Below are 15,864 nucleotides of genomic sequence, written 5' to 3' on the forward strand. Positions count from 1 at the left end.
GTCAATGTGCCTTTACAGACCTATACCGAAGTATTTCCAGTTACTTCTCAAATCTGTAAGATTTAATTGCCAAACACTCGAAAACCCAGGTGAAATAACATCATGCATTGTAATACATATTCTTTCAGCATACGTGTTAGGGACAGAAAATGTTTTGGGTTCATCCTCCATCTTTCTACCTAGTATTTATGTCCAGAAAATAACAGCCCGTGCAAAAATAATTACTTTGGCTCTCTGCCGCTCCTACCTCACTTTTCAATATTCAAAAAGGTTTACACACATGTTCCTCAGTGATTTCTATTGGCTTGAGCGATATGCAATTATGATTACTTGCTTTCCCTTTCCTTCCACCCAGATGTTGCTTTACAGCACGAGAGAACACAGAATATTTGACAGGTTTCCCCTCAGACAGTGAAGCTGAATGGCTTAGTGGCCAACTGACTAGCTCCTTTCCCCATGGGATGGTGATTAAAATCAAGCTCCGATAACAAGTGATCAGAAAACCTGTTCTGACCAGATAGTCACTTACAATCCTACAGTAAGATTCTTAGTTAAATTCCTCACAGACTACAGAGACACAGATAACACCAGCCGGAGAACAAGCATGAATCGTAACAATTAGATAAAATTCCTGAAAACGGGCTAAAGATTATAGAAGAGAAGCTCCTTGTAGTACCATCTCCCCTTGCTTCATAACAATCCCCGTTAGATCGAGATTGTGAAAAATGGGCACAATGCGTTTCTGACACAGGCAATGTGTATGCTTGCTGACGGTACACCTGCCCTGGGGATACTGCACTACACTTGACCCAGGGAAAAAATACAGTGCTCAAATGTTAGTATCATAAATTCACACACTCCCATCCGCTCCTTTAAAAATAAAATGAGCAGCTTAATTTCTTCATGGCAAACCAGAAAAATCTTTCTCTTGTTTCGACTTCGCAAATCAACCCTTTTATATTGAATCACTTCAATTTTTTATCATTGCACTATGCACTTAACGTACTGGTTTAAAGAACATTGCCTACACTAGCTTTGAAATATAACAAATAACAGGGGAGGGAAGGGAGCAAGGAGAGAAGAAAGGCTAGAGAAAAGATACTACAAGATCAAGAGTTACACGCTGTTCTCTAGGTATCGTTAAACACGCCTGCAAAATGTTTGTGATATACCCTCTGTTAACCAAGCGGATTGTAAAAGGTGCCTGTTGCAGCCCCCTAATGCAATTACTACTTCAACCCAAGTAACTCAGGTTTATGGCTTCAGAGCTGAAGCGTGGGCAGAAATACTGTCAACAGCCTGCAGAGGGGGACATTATTAGAGTACGCTAGCAAGTTGGTATGAAATAAAAAGGGCACAACCTTTGCCTGCTGCGGTGCGTTAGGGATATATGTAACAAAACTGAGTACGCCTCATTACACAGGAAAACAACATAAAAATGTAGAAATGAAAGCCATCAAATATAAATGAAGGATAGGGGCTTTTTTTCTTCCTTCCTTGTAGCTTCCTTGCAAGAAACACATCTGTTGTATAATATTTTTCTTTTTTTTCTCCCTCCCCTAATTTCAGTTCCTTCTGTCTGCTCAAAATACCACAGTTGTCTGTTTAGAAGTTGGTTACTACTCTACCCACTTGTTATTTATTAAATCCAAACTACTATAGATACCTGGAGGGGTGAAGGGTTACGATACGCAGGATTTTTTTTTCTCAAAGCTATTTGTGATTCAATATATGAATAATACTTTCTTCTGTTCACATCACAGAAAAGTGTAGAAGGGAGCACAGCGTAGGATACCTTCCACCACACCTTTAAAAACAAAACCACTAACCCAGCTCTTAAATTACATTACAAAATTTTCTGTGAGAATAAAGAAAAATGAAGTCTTTTTGTCCAGACAAATCAGTACGACAATTACATGCAGTCATTAAAGTAAAACAGGAAGTAAGCACAGTTTGTGAGAATACAAATAGATCCCCCTCAGGGCCGTGCAAGTTGCTCCAATCTGAATATATACATTCCAGGCATATTAAACAGAGGCATGGCACAGCCTGGCTGCAATCTCCAGTTCACGCAGCTGTCCGTCTACGGCAGCGTAATCCCGGCTGCCAATCTGAAAGAAACCAGTTAGTCAGAGCAGACACAACCAACAGAAACAAATGTCACTCAATAATGTTCAGAGGCACTGGGTTCATGGATAATTTCAAACAGTATCTCTGTCTGGAGCACTGATGTGCTCATTCAAAACACCTAAATCTTTGGCTACTGGAAAGAAAAAGATAAAAAACTCGAACTAGAAAAACAGGTCTGGTAGTACTTCAAAGAGACTGACAAAATAAAAAGGGAAAAAGAGTCCAAAAAGAAAGTTAAGATGAATTTAAAGACCTGCAAATAAAACTGGATTCAGTACAAGGAAAACCCTAAGCAGCTCTGGGGCTAGTTTTTTAAAATATAACAGTCTCTGTTTTATTTGAGCACCACAGCTAAAATGGCCTGTCTCTCTTTGCCGTGGCAGCTGAAGATTTCAAGAACGCAACTCATTGCCTTCATTTAAAATCAATAATTATCACATAGAAAGTAGTGGCATTGCCATGTACAATACCTTGAAACTTCATCAGTTTCTGGCATTATTCGTTCACTCCTCTAAATAGCTAAACATAATCTTTAAAACTTGCTACCCTCACACAGTCTACTTGCTACTTAGCTGACTCCAAATTTTCTGATATAGAACTTTTTCTTCTGGAAAAAAGCAATCTGTTCCAATCTGTTAGCATTCCATGGAATTTCTTCAACTTTGATGCCATCTCTATTTATTAAATAAAAAAGCTTCATTAAAATAAAACATTTCAGTCTAAAGGAGGTTAATACACTGATCTAAAAATCCAGCATTTAACGGTCTTTAAACTATCTTGCGTGATCACCTTTCAGAATCTGTAACAATCATGAAAAAGAAACAAATAACTCATTTTGCTAAGCTAAGAGATACATTTACTTAAACTAAGTCATAACTAGTACCTGCAAGATTAAACTTGCTGTTTTCAGAGTATGGGTACAATATTATCTCAGTCTTCTACTGCAAAGAATGAACTTTTTGTTATCATTTAATAAAACGTAACGTTTAACTGAGACTTGATTTTTGGACACTGCTTGAGGAAAAGCACCTTCGACATGACTGCAAGCTTTCTAACTCAAGAAGCAGCTAGTGTTCAAATACAACTAATAACTAATATAATACAGTTTGGTAAGTAAATACCACGCCACATGTGCAGACACAGCAGGAACACGGATGAGCTAGGTACCCTAGGCTGCAATGAGCAAATACAATGAAAACAGTCCAAACAAAAATTTTTAGTTTCCCAATTACTGTGAAAGTCAATACAGATATTGTTTGGACTGCATAAAGAGCCTGCAAATAACTGAAGTATGCTGATGACACAAAAAAATAATGAAATTTTTGTAGCCTGTTCACTTTCATGTTTGATTCAAGGCTAAATGACTCAGTGTACGATAACTGTAGCTATTACACACTAGTATATCTCATCCTTTCCACATATGGAAGAGGAAAAAAAAAGTTAAAAAATGGAAATACTTTCTATTCAAAAAAGTTATTTTTGAAGGATTATGAACGTCACTTTTTTCCATCCCTTGTTTACCTTTTGATTACTCTTTCTTATTTAATGCTGGCCAACAAATATGTCAGCTATCTAAGACTGACCGGCCAGGCACAAATGAAAATGTAAAGAGCCCAGGGGGTCTCAAGGCCTCTCTGGCTCTGATAGATCCACAAGACAGGTCAAGCAAGAAGAGGTGAGGGAACTGACTGCGCTGAAAATTTCTATCCTTTGAATTTCAATTAGGGGCTGAGAAAAAAAGCACTTGGAGCTGAAGAACTAATTTACATGAGTTACCTCCTTCCAAAAAGCTTTACTACATCAAGCCAAAGCAGTTGTTTGATTTTTATTCTTTTAATCCTTATACATCAAGTATCTCAGTCCTACTTTAATTAATTCTAAAGTATCACTCTCTTTCCCGCTGGATAGAGAAGCAGAAGCACCAGATAAAATTAGAGTCTATTCTGTAATGAAGGACAAAAGAGAACATCCAGGTCAAATATTTTTCTGGATCGAAACCTAGCTGAATAGTTTTATGTCTGTTTCTAAGCGCTCTAGTAAATACATAAGTTAAGACAAAGGGCAATAAACCCCCATTCGTCATGTCAAACTGGGCTGAATGGAGTCAAAGCAGTGCCACACCTCCCAGATATCACAGTAAACACTTGCTTATGCTCATTTTGCCTGTTTACTCCAACACCACAGAGAGCTCACAGTGTGAGCTGAGATGTGAGAATTAATAGGCAAATGATATGAACTGGTGGCAGGAATGGTGCTCCTGTTATTTTAATGCTCCTTTTACCAGAAGAAAAGACTTCATCTTTTCGTGGGAGAGTCCCGATGCTCAGACAAGCTGACTTCATGCAGCAGTGGTACCTGTCCATCCACAACAGCATCAGAGGCCCTGGCTTCCTTACACAATCCTGCTCCGCAAACCTTCGCAGGAAAAGACCACGGCAGGGGTTTGCTTGCAGTTGACAAGTCCACCTCTCCTTAGCCATGAAGTCAGTATGGTTCTTTTAAATACAGCCTTCTTAATTCTGATTCCATATAATGGTATTTTAACATAGATTTGCAATCAAAACTAGACCAATTCTTAACATTTATTTGGCTTTTCACACTGTTCCTGTGCTGTACAACATCAAGCATGCCATCTGTGCAACACGCCTCTGGCCAGAGATGATGCAAAGATTGTTTCTCCAGTATTTTGGATTTTGCCTGCATGAATTCGTTACTTACTGAATTCAGCACATCTAAATTTACTGTTCTGTGACAATATTTTATAATCACTTTATCCTACTTTTTAAAACTCATCGCAGCCACAACAAAGGCTGTTGCCCAACCTGCTAAAAACAGACCGATGGTTTTCCTGACTATTTAGTAAATGTTAACTATGCTATAAATACAAATCGTGTTTATACTTTGTGAAAGATTCACTGTTGTCAGAGTTCTCCAGCTGAGTTAGAGCTGAAATATGCTGTTAACTCCCACCATGAACGCAGCTAAAAGAGAGGCCAAAAATGCTTTCTCTGGGATAAGATATCAGATCTGCTACTGCTGTCATGGAACTGGGGTCATGTAAACTAAACATCCTTGTAACTTCTTTTGGAAAGCACAGAAGTCTCTCAAACTGTAAATATTTAAAAATAAAATTAGACTTATAAGGAATAGGTCTGAGATGCATAAAACTTACCCAAAGATATTAATCTCAGGCAACATTTAAAAGCTATTATCCATAAAATAATTTATCTCATATGCCTTAAAACTGAAAATAAAAGAATTATTTCCTCTCTTTATATAATCAGAAGTGGCACGTTCAAATAACATACCAAATGGTATGTCCAAGCTGATTCTTCACAATTTTTGAAACTCCTCGGTTCATATGGAAATAAAATATCAACAGTAGAAAGAAAGGTGCCGATAGAATGGAGAAAGCTGTGCTTCCTAACGTTAAACAGACGACCTTCATGTAACAAAAAGGCACCTTCTCTTCAAAGGAAGAAGTATAAAGCAACTGAATCATCTAAGGCTAAAAGCAAATCACTTAATGAAAGTATGCGGGGTATTAATTGGATGGGACTTATTCTCATCTTTTTCGAACTATTACTGCTAATTTAAAAAGCATCAGTCTTCCTTAATTGCTGCCTACAAAGATCATATCAGATGATATTTTAAAAATTATTTAAAGAATATGGTTAGGTGCTTTTTGATAAGCATGGTACAAAATTTAGCATGCTTCCTGAGGTTAAGGGGTTCCTGTAGTAAATCAATAACGCATTCTTCCAAGTAGTATTTTGCCTTCCCACTATTAACTTCATCTCTTTTCTTTACACTTATCCAGTGTTTATGCTAGCTACATAGGGCTATCAGTGGAGAAATGGACTTTTAATTAGGAACTCTGAGTGCAGCCCAGATTCACGATCATCCTTTGCTACACTACGCCAGAGACAAGAGGAATTTCTGTTCTTCTGACCAAGACACTAATGGAATACCCACAAATCAGTCCAAGGTACAAATTATTTTCTATGGATTGTGCTTCACCTCTTAATCAGTTGCTTGTCTGAATGGCTTAGATCTAATTCTACTTTCCCCCCCACCCACTCCCCCCATTCTTGGACAGCTATTGCAAAAAGAGAGCAGAATTTGTGATAAGAAGGTGCTGTGAATTCTCTCCAGAACGGCTGGATGACATTTATCTGTGCTACTGTGACTCCTTGCCGCTTCCATACAGGCAACAAAAAAGCCCTTCCACGGCAGATCTTGTGATTGGGAGTTCCACAGATCAAAACGTGGTCTTCAAAAATGAGTCAACGGAAGGTAGTCATATAGCATACCTCTGCTGGCAAATACCGTATTTTCCACCAGAAAGAGATGTGATATTTACTGCTTGTCGACTGAACAGCAACTTCCCGCCTCAGTTTTAACCTCCTTTGGCAAGATACACAAGAACAAGGATCAGAGTCAATGACAATGCTGCTGAAGTGGCTCGAGGATAAAAGAAGAGGATGAAGGAAGGGTCTCTGCAGGGACGAGTAGTGCACAGCTATGCCAGCAGATATACTGGATCTCTTGCCTTGCTCCTCCTGGTTGCAGTTCCCTTCCCCCACTGGCTGCGACTCAAACCCTTCTCTCTTGATCTACTCCCCTCCCCCTGAGATTTGCCTTTGAATTATGCAAGCTTTGCACTCCCCAGGGTTTATCTGCCAAAAGGTAGCATGTGGCCCATGGTTTGCATTTTAGTTTAAAATTTTCTATTATAGCAGTCAGATCCTTTCAAAATACTTTACTTCCTTTATTCCCATAGGCAGAAAGAATGGCAGGAAAAAATTGTTCACAGCAGTATGAGAGGATGTAAAAGTTCTACATTTTCAGTTTAAAAAAAAAAGAAAGGTGGAATATGGTTTTAATCAAGTAGTTTTCCTTCCTAGACGAGTGCTTCCTTCTTGTAATATATATAACCTGACTGCCTATAAAAATAAAGGTGCCAGTTGGAGCCATTTAGGAGACCTAAGGAAATTCTGCATTAACCTGAACTCCTCCACTCCTCGGTTCCTTCCACTATTATTCTGTGTGTGGCCCCTCCTGATGAGTTAGGTCACCGATATCCATACGTGTATCTGTGAAGATACTTCAGAAACACATGCATCATAGGCTTCTCATTCCTGATGTGGTCCAGGCTTAGCATAGACTATCTATGTGGAGAAATTGCCATGGTTTAAGCACGTGCTATTATTTCCATATGATACCCAAAAGCCTCAGTAACTTGCAACTCTCAGAGTATACAGAAGCTTCTCCTTGTTTTAGGTTTGCAAATAAAAATGTATTTTCTGCTACAACTGTCAAGATTTAAAGACCCAAACACTGAACCTTATCGAGAGGAGAAAGCCAAAAGCATCCTTTTTGAAACCAAGAAATGCAGAGTAAAATTTCTGGTTTAATAGTTGCCTAATAAACAGATACTAAATCTGAGGTGTTGTGCCTGCCTACAAATCCTGTTAACTGTCCAGATCAGAAGCTCATTTGGCCTCTAACCAGGAATTTGGTGGAGAAAAGAAGAAATACTTTCTGGCAAGCTGACTGAAGAAGAAAAATAAATGCTGATTGAAGCTGCTCGGCAGTACAAAATGTTAGCGCAGGTCCTCAGGGAGATGGATTAGTAAGCAGGAAGAAGGTGAGGCTGTCAAAGGTGCATGATAAATTCATTTAGCACATAGATATAGAATGATTATGCACATAGATACACACACACACAAACAGATTTTTTTATTACTTTCATCTCTACTCATAAGTAAAATCAGAATAACTCACCATTGGTGACGATAGTCATTAAAACTCTGCACTGTCAATATCATATCATATGTACCATTTCAAATTACATATACACATTTACATAATAAAAAAATATGCTTTACAAAATACACATAAATAGCAAGGTATACCTAACTAAACAGGAATCTTTTTACTGTTTTACTGACCTGCTTAAAAATACTAAATAAAAATATTCCATTGGACCAATCTTCAAGTAACTCAGCATGAAAGTGCTACAAGATACCATTCATTCTGCTGCCTGCATTCATCAGCATGTATTTTTGACACCATCAGTAGTGTTTTAAAATTCTGCTGCTGCTAAGCTACTCCATTATTATGAAAGTCAACAACACTACTATTCTTCCTCTCCTGTTTTCATTTTTATATGCCACTCAGTTCAGGCAGAATAGAACAACTCAAAAATAAGAAACATTGTAGCGAAGTACAATAAAAACATGACAAATTCAAAAAATTTGGTAACCAAATACATTAATATATTTATAGAAGTACAAAGCGAATGCCTCTCTAACTGGGACGATCCACACTTCCAGACAGATTTGTAACTTCCCTGGTCTTAAATTACTTTTTTTCAGGCTACAGCACAAGTAGAACAGATCACAGTTAAACTGATAATAGAACTGTTCCAGAAAAAGTAAAAACTACATGAAAATCGTGTGTGGCAGACTGCTATTTTGATTAGTACTACTTCAATTATTAATTTCTTAAATGATGGTTCATTTAATACCAAAATTAAGAACAAATTACACACAATGCCCAGTCTATTTTTCAGCTCACACTTAAACCTAGCACTTCAAGAGCCTAATAAATACTCTTACAAGGTAAGAATATTTCCTTGTCAGTGTACAGTGGACAAACATTATCAATGAAATGAAAACATGACAGAGTGAACATTTAGTACCCTTGGCTCAATAATGGTTTCAAACCTAGATGATGACATTTTTTCTTAAAAGTGTTCCAGTATCTCTTTTCTCAGCTCAATTAAACGTATTTACGTGCAACACCTATATTTTAGCTCAAAGTGGACCAAGATTCAGTCTGCAGGCTGATGGCAACCCACGCAATGATGACACCCAGCCATCGCTTTTGGTACTTAAGCCAGTCCTTGCGTACCCCTGCATGCCCTGCATACCCCCCAAACCTTTCCATTGCACCCACAAGCCAGCTACAACCCACAGTGTCGCTATGATGTGACCTTCTCTACAGAGGCTGTCCAGGTGCCCCAAACAGTCAGATGGGCAGTACGTACAGAGAAAACAGTATTATTTCAAATAGTAATTGCTTACTTCTCAGACCTTCTTCTCATAAGCAATAAATAACAAAAACTTAGATTAGGATTAGCCTAGAATTCTGCAGTGAACGTCAAACCTAATATTTGTAAGCAGAAATGTCTTCATTCTTCTTTTCATTCAGTTCACACGTATTTTCCCTGTTGGTATACATCTAGCCACCCTTTTAAATAAAATTGTTGATAGCAATCATATTACTTTGTCGTCAGGGACTCAGAATATTTTATAATGAAGTACCAGTTACATTTATTCTATAATCAATATACTTGCAGCTATACTTGATACCAATGTATTGACTGAACAGAGGACGTAAAACCTATCAAAAAGCTGTTTTAATCACCCCACACACCCCCTACCCCCTTTTTTTTTTTTTTTTTTTTTTAAACAGCTGTTTAGCTGGAGGAGGGAGGAGTCTTTAAGCCCACAATATCCTAAGGGATACTTCAGCAAATAGATTTTTCTGAATAGTGCTGAGTCTGAGTGAGACTACTGATCTTTCCCATGTTTAAATATTTACTTTTGCATATCAAAAATACAGGACAAGTTATTATTGATTTGATAGAAAGCCAAATAAAAATAATGGAAGCTACAAAACTATAGTGTTTGATGTGTACTACATATGCAGGATTGCATTAGAAGAGACTTTTTAAAACTGTAAAAGTAAACTCAAAAGTGCAAGCCAAATCAAGGTTGCTCACTGTCTTCTGCCATTAAGATCCAATATTCGTGAACAAAATGACTTCCCTCAGCAGCTGAAGCAATCTTTGAACGTTTATTTTTATATTGGCATTCAGTTTGTGCTGAATCCAGGTGCACAAAGTTTAAGAACAACTTGCATGCTTGTTCTCTTAATTTTGCATGCTATGACAACTGGTCCAGGCACCTTGCATTTGACTGGCCTGTGGCCAAACCATAAGAGAACGCAAAGATTTGAACATTCGCCGGTAGCCTTGAACAACGTGGAGTCTCTACAGTTTCAACACTGCAGTGGTTAACAAAGATTTTCCTTTACTATATTTAAAGTACAAACTTACCTCTCTCAATACGGAATCTGTTATTGAACTTAAATTAACAGCTCCTTCGTAAGTCAAATAGTAGAACACATTCAGGGACCTAACAGCCTCTGGCCCTTGCTGTTTGTAGCCAAAAATCAGATCAATCCACTGGTGAAGCTGGCAGGAAACAAACTCACTTTCTAATGCCTGTGAAAAAACCACACACAAAATACATAAACTTGAGTTTGCCAGATAGTCATTATTTAGTAGTAGTAGAAGCATTTTTTTAATAGTGTACAAAATTATCTTAACAAGTCTAAATACAGAATTGATAACAGCATTTTAGACATTCTATCAAAAAAAAAAGGTGGGCCCTGTGACAGATGCCAGAGTCTCATGCCTTACTCCCCGCTGACCAGAAGACCTTGCTTTTTAAACTATAATAGTGGGAATAAGAAAAAAAGCAGTAAGTGGAAGGCATTTATGCATTTATGGAGAGCAGGGCTATGTTTTTATGAACTCTCAAGATGAAACTGTGCTTTTCTGTGTGATCTGCACAGTGAATAACAACAGCATGATAATCTGATTCTGACAGACAGAGGGAAGATTGATAGACCTGGGGAAACTGAACTAACTAGGGATGTTAGGGTACAAATTATTTACCATGCTGGAATATCAACTTGCTATTACTTTTATGCACTTCTTGTATATGTGTCTTATACAACCTATACAGAAACAGTGCTATGTTGACTGATTGAGCTACTTTTCTGAAGACGTTATCCAGTTACAACCTAATCCCCAGGACAAAAGAATCCAAACAGTAATGAAACTCTCATAATGGTACTAGACGCAGCACAAATATATTAAAAGATAACTTAAAAATCATTGTCATCTAAAGAGTTAATTCACATAGATTAAATCACTAGCAGGATTTGCTTTATTTTATACAGAGGATTCAATATATTTCTTATTTGAATGAGCAAATGAAACAACGTAACAAAGTCTGATATTCTCTCCATCTAACGAAACGAATGGCATTTTCCTTGTAAAGGAAATTCCTAATTCTGAGCAGAGGAAGTTAAAATTAATCTGAAAACCAAGGAAATCACTCTGCAATTTGCACACAAAAATGATGGGTTTGTTTCATTAACCGATGCCTGAAAACAACATTTAAATTGACACATAAAACAGCAATTGTCTTAATTTGTGTGGTGCACTCCACACAAAAGCCCTAAATATGTTCAAATTAGAGCAAGCTGCTTGATTGTCACTGCAGTCTCATGTCATATTAATGCATGACAAACATTAAACCATACACTTAAATGGCAATTTATATCATTTAAATGTTTACTGCCACACCAGATCATCACTCATTTAAATGTGACTTTCTGACAGCTAATTTCAGTTAATTTTCCTCGATTCACTTAATTAGAACTTTCAATCAAGAAAAGACCTGTACATATCTTCGACATCATATCATTCTTTTTTTTATTATTATTTTTATTAGGATTCCCAGCTACTGAATTGCTGAAAGCATTCTTTAAAATGAATTACCACACAGTATAGTATCTCTTTGGATGATCATATGGAAATACCTTACAATACATATGCTTAGACAGGATTTTTTCTTTCTTACTTTTTTCTTTTTTTTTTTTAAATTAAAAAAGCGCCAACATTTAGACACAGACACACAATTAAAACTATAAAAAACCACAAGCAGGCCAATTAAAAATTAATGATTTCAAAATTGTTTAATAAGATAAAACCAGTCAGGAGTCTCATGAGTGTCCATAATACTACAATGTGCAGCCATAAAATTCTACAGGGCTCAGCAAATGACAATGATAGGAATTAATTTTCTTGCTATCCTGCTAAAAAAAATTTAACCCTAGAATATACTTACTGTTATCATTATAACTATTTAATGTCAGGAAAAATAGTGTTAAGAACTTGTGATTCATATATATATATGTATATATATATATATAAAATGTGTATATAGATATATTTAGTATGTGCAGGTTGTTCGTATTTTCCTTTTCTTCAAAAGCTAGATGTGACTTTTTCTTAAGAAAGCAAAACTAAAACACACTCTCTGCCTTTTCGTGGAATGGTTGGGAGCCATCCTGAATTTACTTCTCTATTTCAAGTTCAAAATTATTTTACACTTGTAATTTATACAGATTCAAAAGTAGATCATCTTCTTGTATTTTTTTTTCCATGTTAGGTCATTTTAAATCTTCTTTCTTATTTGCCAAATCACAAACAAAAGGGCTAAATGAAAAATTACTACAGTCGGCATCAATACCCAGGACCCTGAAGGACAGACCAAACACAGCACACAAATTCAAAGGCTAAATAAGCTTGCCTGTCTTTTCAGGTTCACCGTTAAGCTCTTGGTTGGAGGGAAGTGCTTACGCTATGACACAATCGATGGAGGAACAATAGTTAACAGTCTGCATAACGATTAAAAAAATAAAGTAGACTTTCAAGGAAAACAACACAGTGCACCAGTACATGGGATGCACTTTATAGCCACACTGGTATGTACTATTTAAGTATTGTTATTCCTTAAAAAAAAAAAAAAAAAAAGAAAATCTGAGAAGTGAAAAAGTTCCAATTTGCATAACTATCCGGTTTTAAAAAGGGAGTTTTTTTTTTTAAAAAATGTTACTGTTAGCATTTACCTCTTGCACAACTAAACCAAGGGTATAGAATGCTAAGCATTTAGGATTACTTAAGCATCTAGGACAGCCAGTGCTCATTAAGGCTCAAGTTAAATACGGCATGCAGCGATGGGATACTAACATCCTTCCCATGCTGCTCTTAAAGCAAACCAATCAATTGTTAGCACTCCCACAGCAGACCAAGTACATCATTTACTCTGTGCTCTGAGGAAAACGTGCAAAACAAGAAAATCCTCTAAAACGTCCAGCGTAATACAGTAATATTCAATCCTATTGAGTTATTGTAAAATAAATCAGTGACTAATGCCCAATTGTTAAAGGATCAAACAAGACCATGAAAAGACCGTCACATGAAGTCACACACAAATTGTCAATTCTGTCCACAGGGACTCATATTAACTTTGACAAACTGTCTTGGGGCTGATATCTGTTTCTTTAATGAGATCTATTAGGCAGAGGCTAAAACACTTGAGATATGCTAAAAAGTACAGTATACAGATGTCAAACACAAACACCTATTAGTAACTTTCATTTCTCCATTCCCAAGGTAGAAATGCTTCAGACACGTCAAATTGAAGCCTTGATCTTACAAGGAAATTTTAGTTTATTCATAAATATTTTTCAAATGCACAATCTGATGTCACTGAATATGTGCAATCAAAATTACTACTTCTTCATGAACGACTCTGAAATTCATTATTTTATGTGCATCTTTTTCTGCCCTGTTTTCTGAAAGGAATGAATGGAGAATAATTTCCTGCTAGCAACCGAAGACTAATACCAGTCTAATACTGATACAAATGATTTGGTAAAACATGGTTGGAACAACAAAAACACAAAACAGGCAGGTTAGGGAAGATTCTTCCTTTTCCCAGTGTAAATACTCTACCCATTTATTATGATGTATTTTCCCAAACAATATTATACCCTTGGAATCAAGATTTGTATCTTTAAAGTGACTACTATTGGCTTTTGCCCTCTACTTTTCTGTCTGGTTTAGATTATGTAATGACATGTAGCATATGAAATGATGTCTATTAAAAATGAATATATACTATGCTTGAGATTGGGATGTTCCATTGCTGAAACTAGATGAAAAGATTAACTGTGTTTCTTTTCACCAGCATAGATATTTATTCATAATCAAGCTATTCAGAAATAGACCACAGACTTGCTTGCCTTATTCCTATGCTGATTAAAGCAAAGTAATCTTGAAGCACAGCATAAAGCATGTATGTAACTCTTATTTGAAAGACAGAAAAGAAGTCCAACCTACACAAAATGTGTTTCATATAGTTAAAATGAAAGTAGAAACCTTGACGAGAAACCAAAACTGCTTCTCATACATGAATAATCTTTCTTATTCACTCAATTAAAAAAACAAAACAAAACAAAAACAAAACCAAACCAGGAACACACTACATCGGCAAGTAAGCAATTACAAATCTCAAGTACAAATGACTGCCTATTGCCTTTAATGGGCTAAATATTTTAATTCCTCTTTGAAGTAAGGAATTTCCTTTGAAACACTTAAAATAATTTAGTCTCTTTTTTTACATTCCACTTGAAAAATATTTTTGTACGTACAGAAAAGCATGAATTACATCTTTAGCACAAACACAATTTGGATGTGAAAAATACTCTTCTTGAACAAGACAAAGCACGCACACAACTGCGGCACCAGGTAACTACTTTAAACTAAGTACGTATTCTGGCTTGGAAGCATGTGCATGCACGTACGTTTAAAAAAAAAAAACCAAACCAAAAACAAAAAAACAAACCAACAAAACCAAACAACTGGAATTATGTTTGCATGTGCAGGCTTTCAGACACAAGTTGGTAATGCTGCCTTAACATTGATATATGACCTCTGTAAGTTACAATGAAGAAGGCTGTTTTTTTCAGCCTAATTAGAACTGTTTCAAATTTTCCTGCTAAATATATGATAGAAAGTCCTTTCAACTTTTTTTTTTTTATTCTAGAGTTTCTTTCCATGTCAACCTTGTTCCAATCAAAATATGTTTTGAATTAAATTATTTTGATTCAATATGTGGATCACATTTCACTTCTAAGATTTAAAGTCCAAAAAGGAAAAGTTTAGGCTGTTCAAACAAAGCAAAAGCAGCCACTTTGCGGAAAGCTATTCACATTTACCAAGACTGACAAATTGTTTGTGTGCACCATTAGGTCTAGTTTCTGCAATAGTTGCCAGATTTCCTGTCCTCCTAATAACACATTAACTCTTGAAGTGCTGGCTTTATCTTTTGAGGTTTCTCAGTAACCACTAGCATTTAAAAGTAAATTACCGAACACACTTTCACCAGCAACCCTATTTGATCACATGGGTAGACATCTGAGGAAAAAAAAAGTATAAAAAGCTATTAGAAAGATATTGAACTCAAGCCTGCCTTGAAGATATCAGGAGGAAGAGGAAGGGACAGCAGACGTACTAAGGAGAAAACTCCGAGTTCTGCATGAGGTAATACAAATTTCAAAAGGATGAAACGGGCATCAAAACTGTTTACAAGATTGCTGGTTTCTAACTAGTTAAATAACTGTTCCAAGCAAATGCATATAGTTTTATTTACTGTATTTTGCAATTTGTTTTAAACACGAAATACTTCAGAAAGTGAGCAATTACTTTAAAGCTTACGTTATAAAAACTACCTCATTTTTTCTTTTTTTCTTTTTTTTTTCCTGTGTTCCAGAAGTGCACTGCCAACGTATTCTTCATTACTGCTATAACCAAAGTTAGCATTTTACTTTATTTCTCTACTTGGTTACCAATACCAGGATAAAGTAGAAAAAGAACTCTGGAAAATATAATCTTAATAAAAAGATTTAACTCAGAAGCTTTACTGAAGACGACTGATCGTATAGAACAAAGGATATCAACAATCTGAGAAGAAGCTCAGACATAGGAGATCTCTGGAAGATAAACTTCCCTTCCTCTGCTCC

General features: G+C 36.3%; 1 protein-coding gene across 1 annotated transcript in view; it reads right to left on the minus strand.

Moving 5' to 3' along the window:
• LRBA (LPS responsive beige-like anchor protein) overlaps window positions 1-15,864 on the minus strand; it is a 416,862-nt gene that overhangs the window by 49,516 nt on the left and 351,482 nt on the right. The window contains exon 47 of the mRNA XM_082315661.1: window positions 10,259-10,426. Coding sequence (XP_082171787.1) covers window positions 10,259-10,426 — 168 coding nt within the window. The remainder of the gene's footprint in view (window positions 1-10,258; window positions 10,427-15,864) is intronic.

The sequence above is a fragment of the Platalea leucorodia genome (assembly GCF_965183815.1).
Source record: "Platalea leucorodia genome assembly, chromosome: 6".
In the NCBI taxonomy this organism is placed as follows: Eukaryota; Metazoa; Chordata; class Aves; order Pelecaniformes; family Threskiornithidae; genus Platalea; species Platalea leucorodia.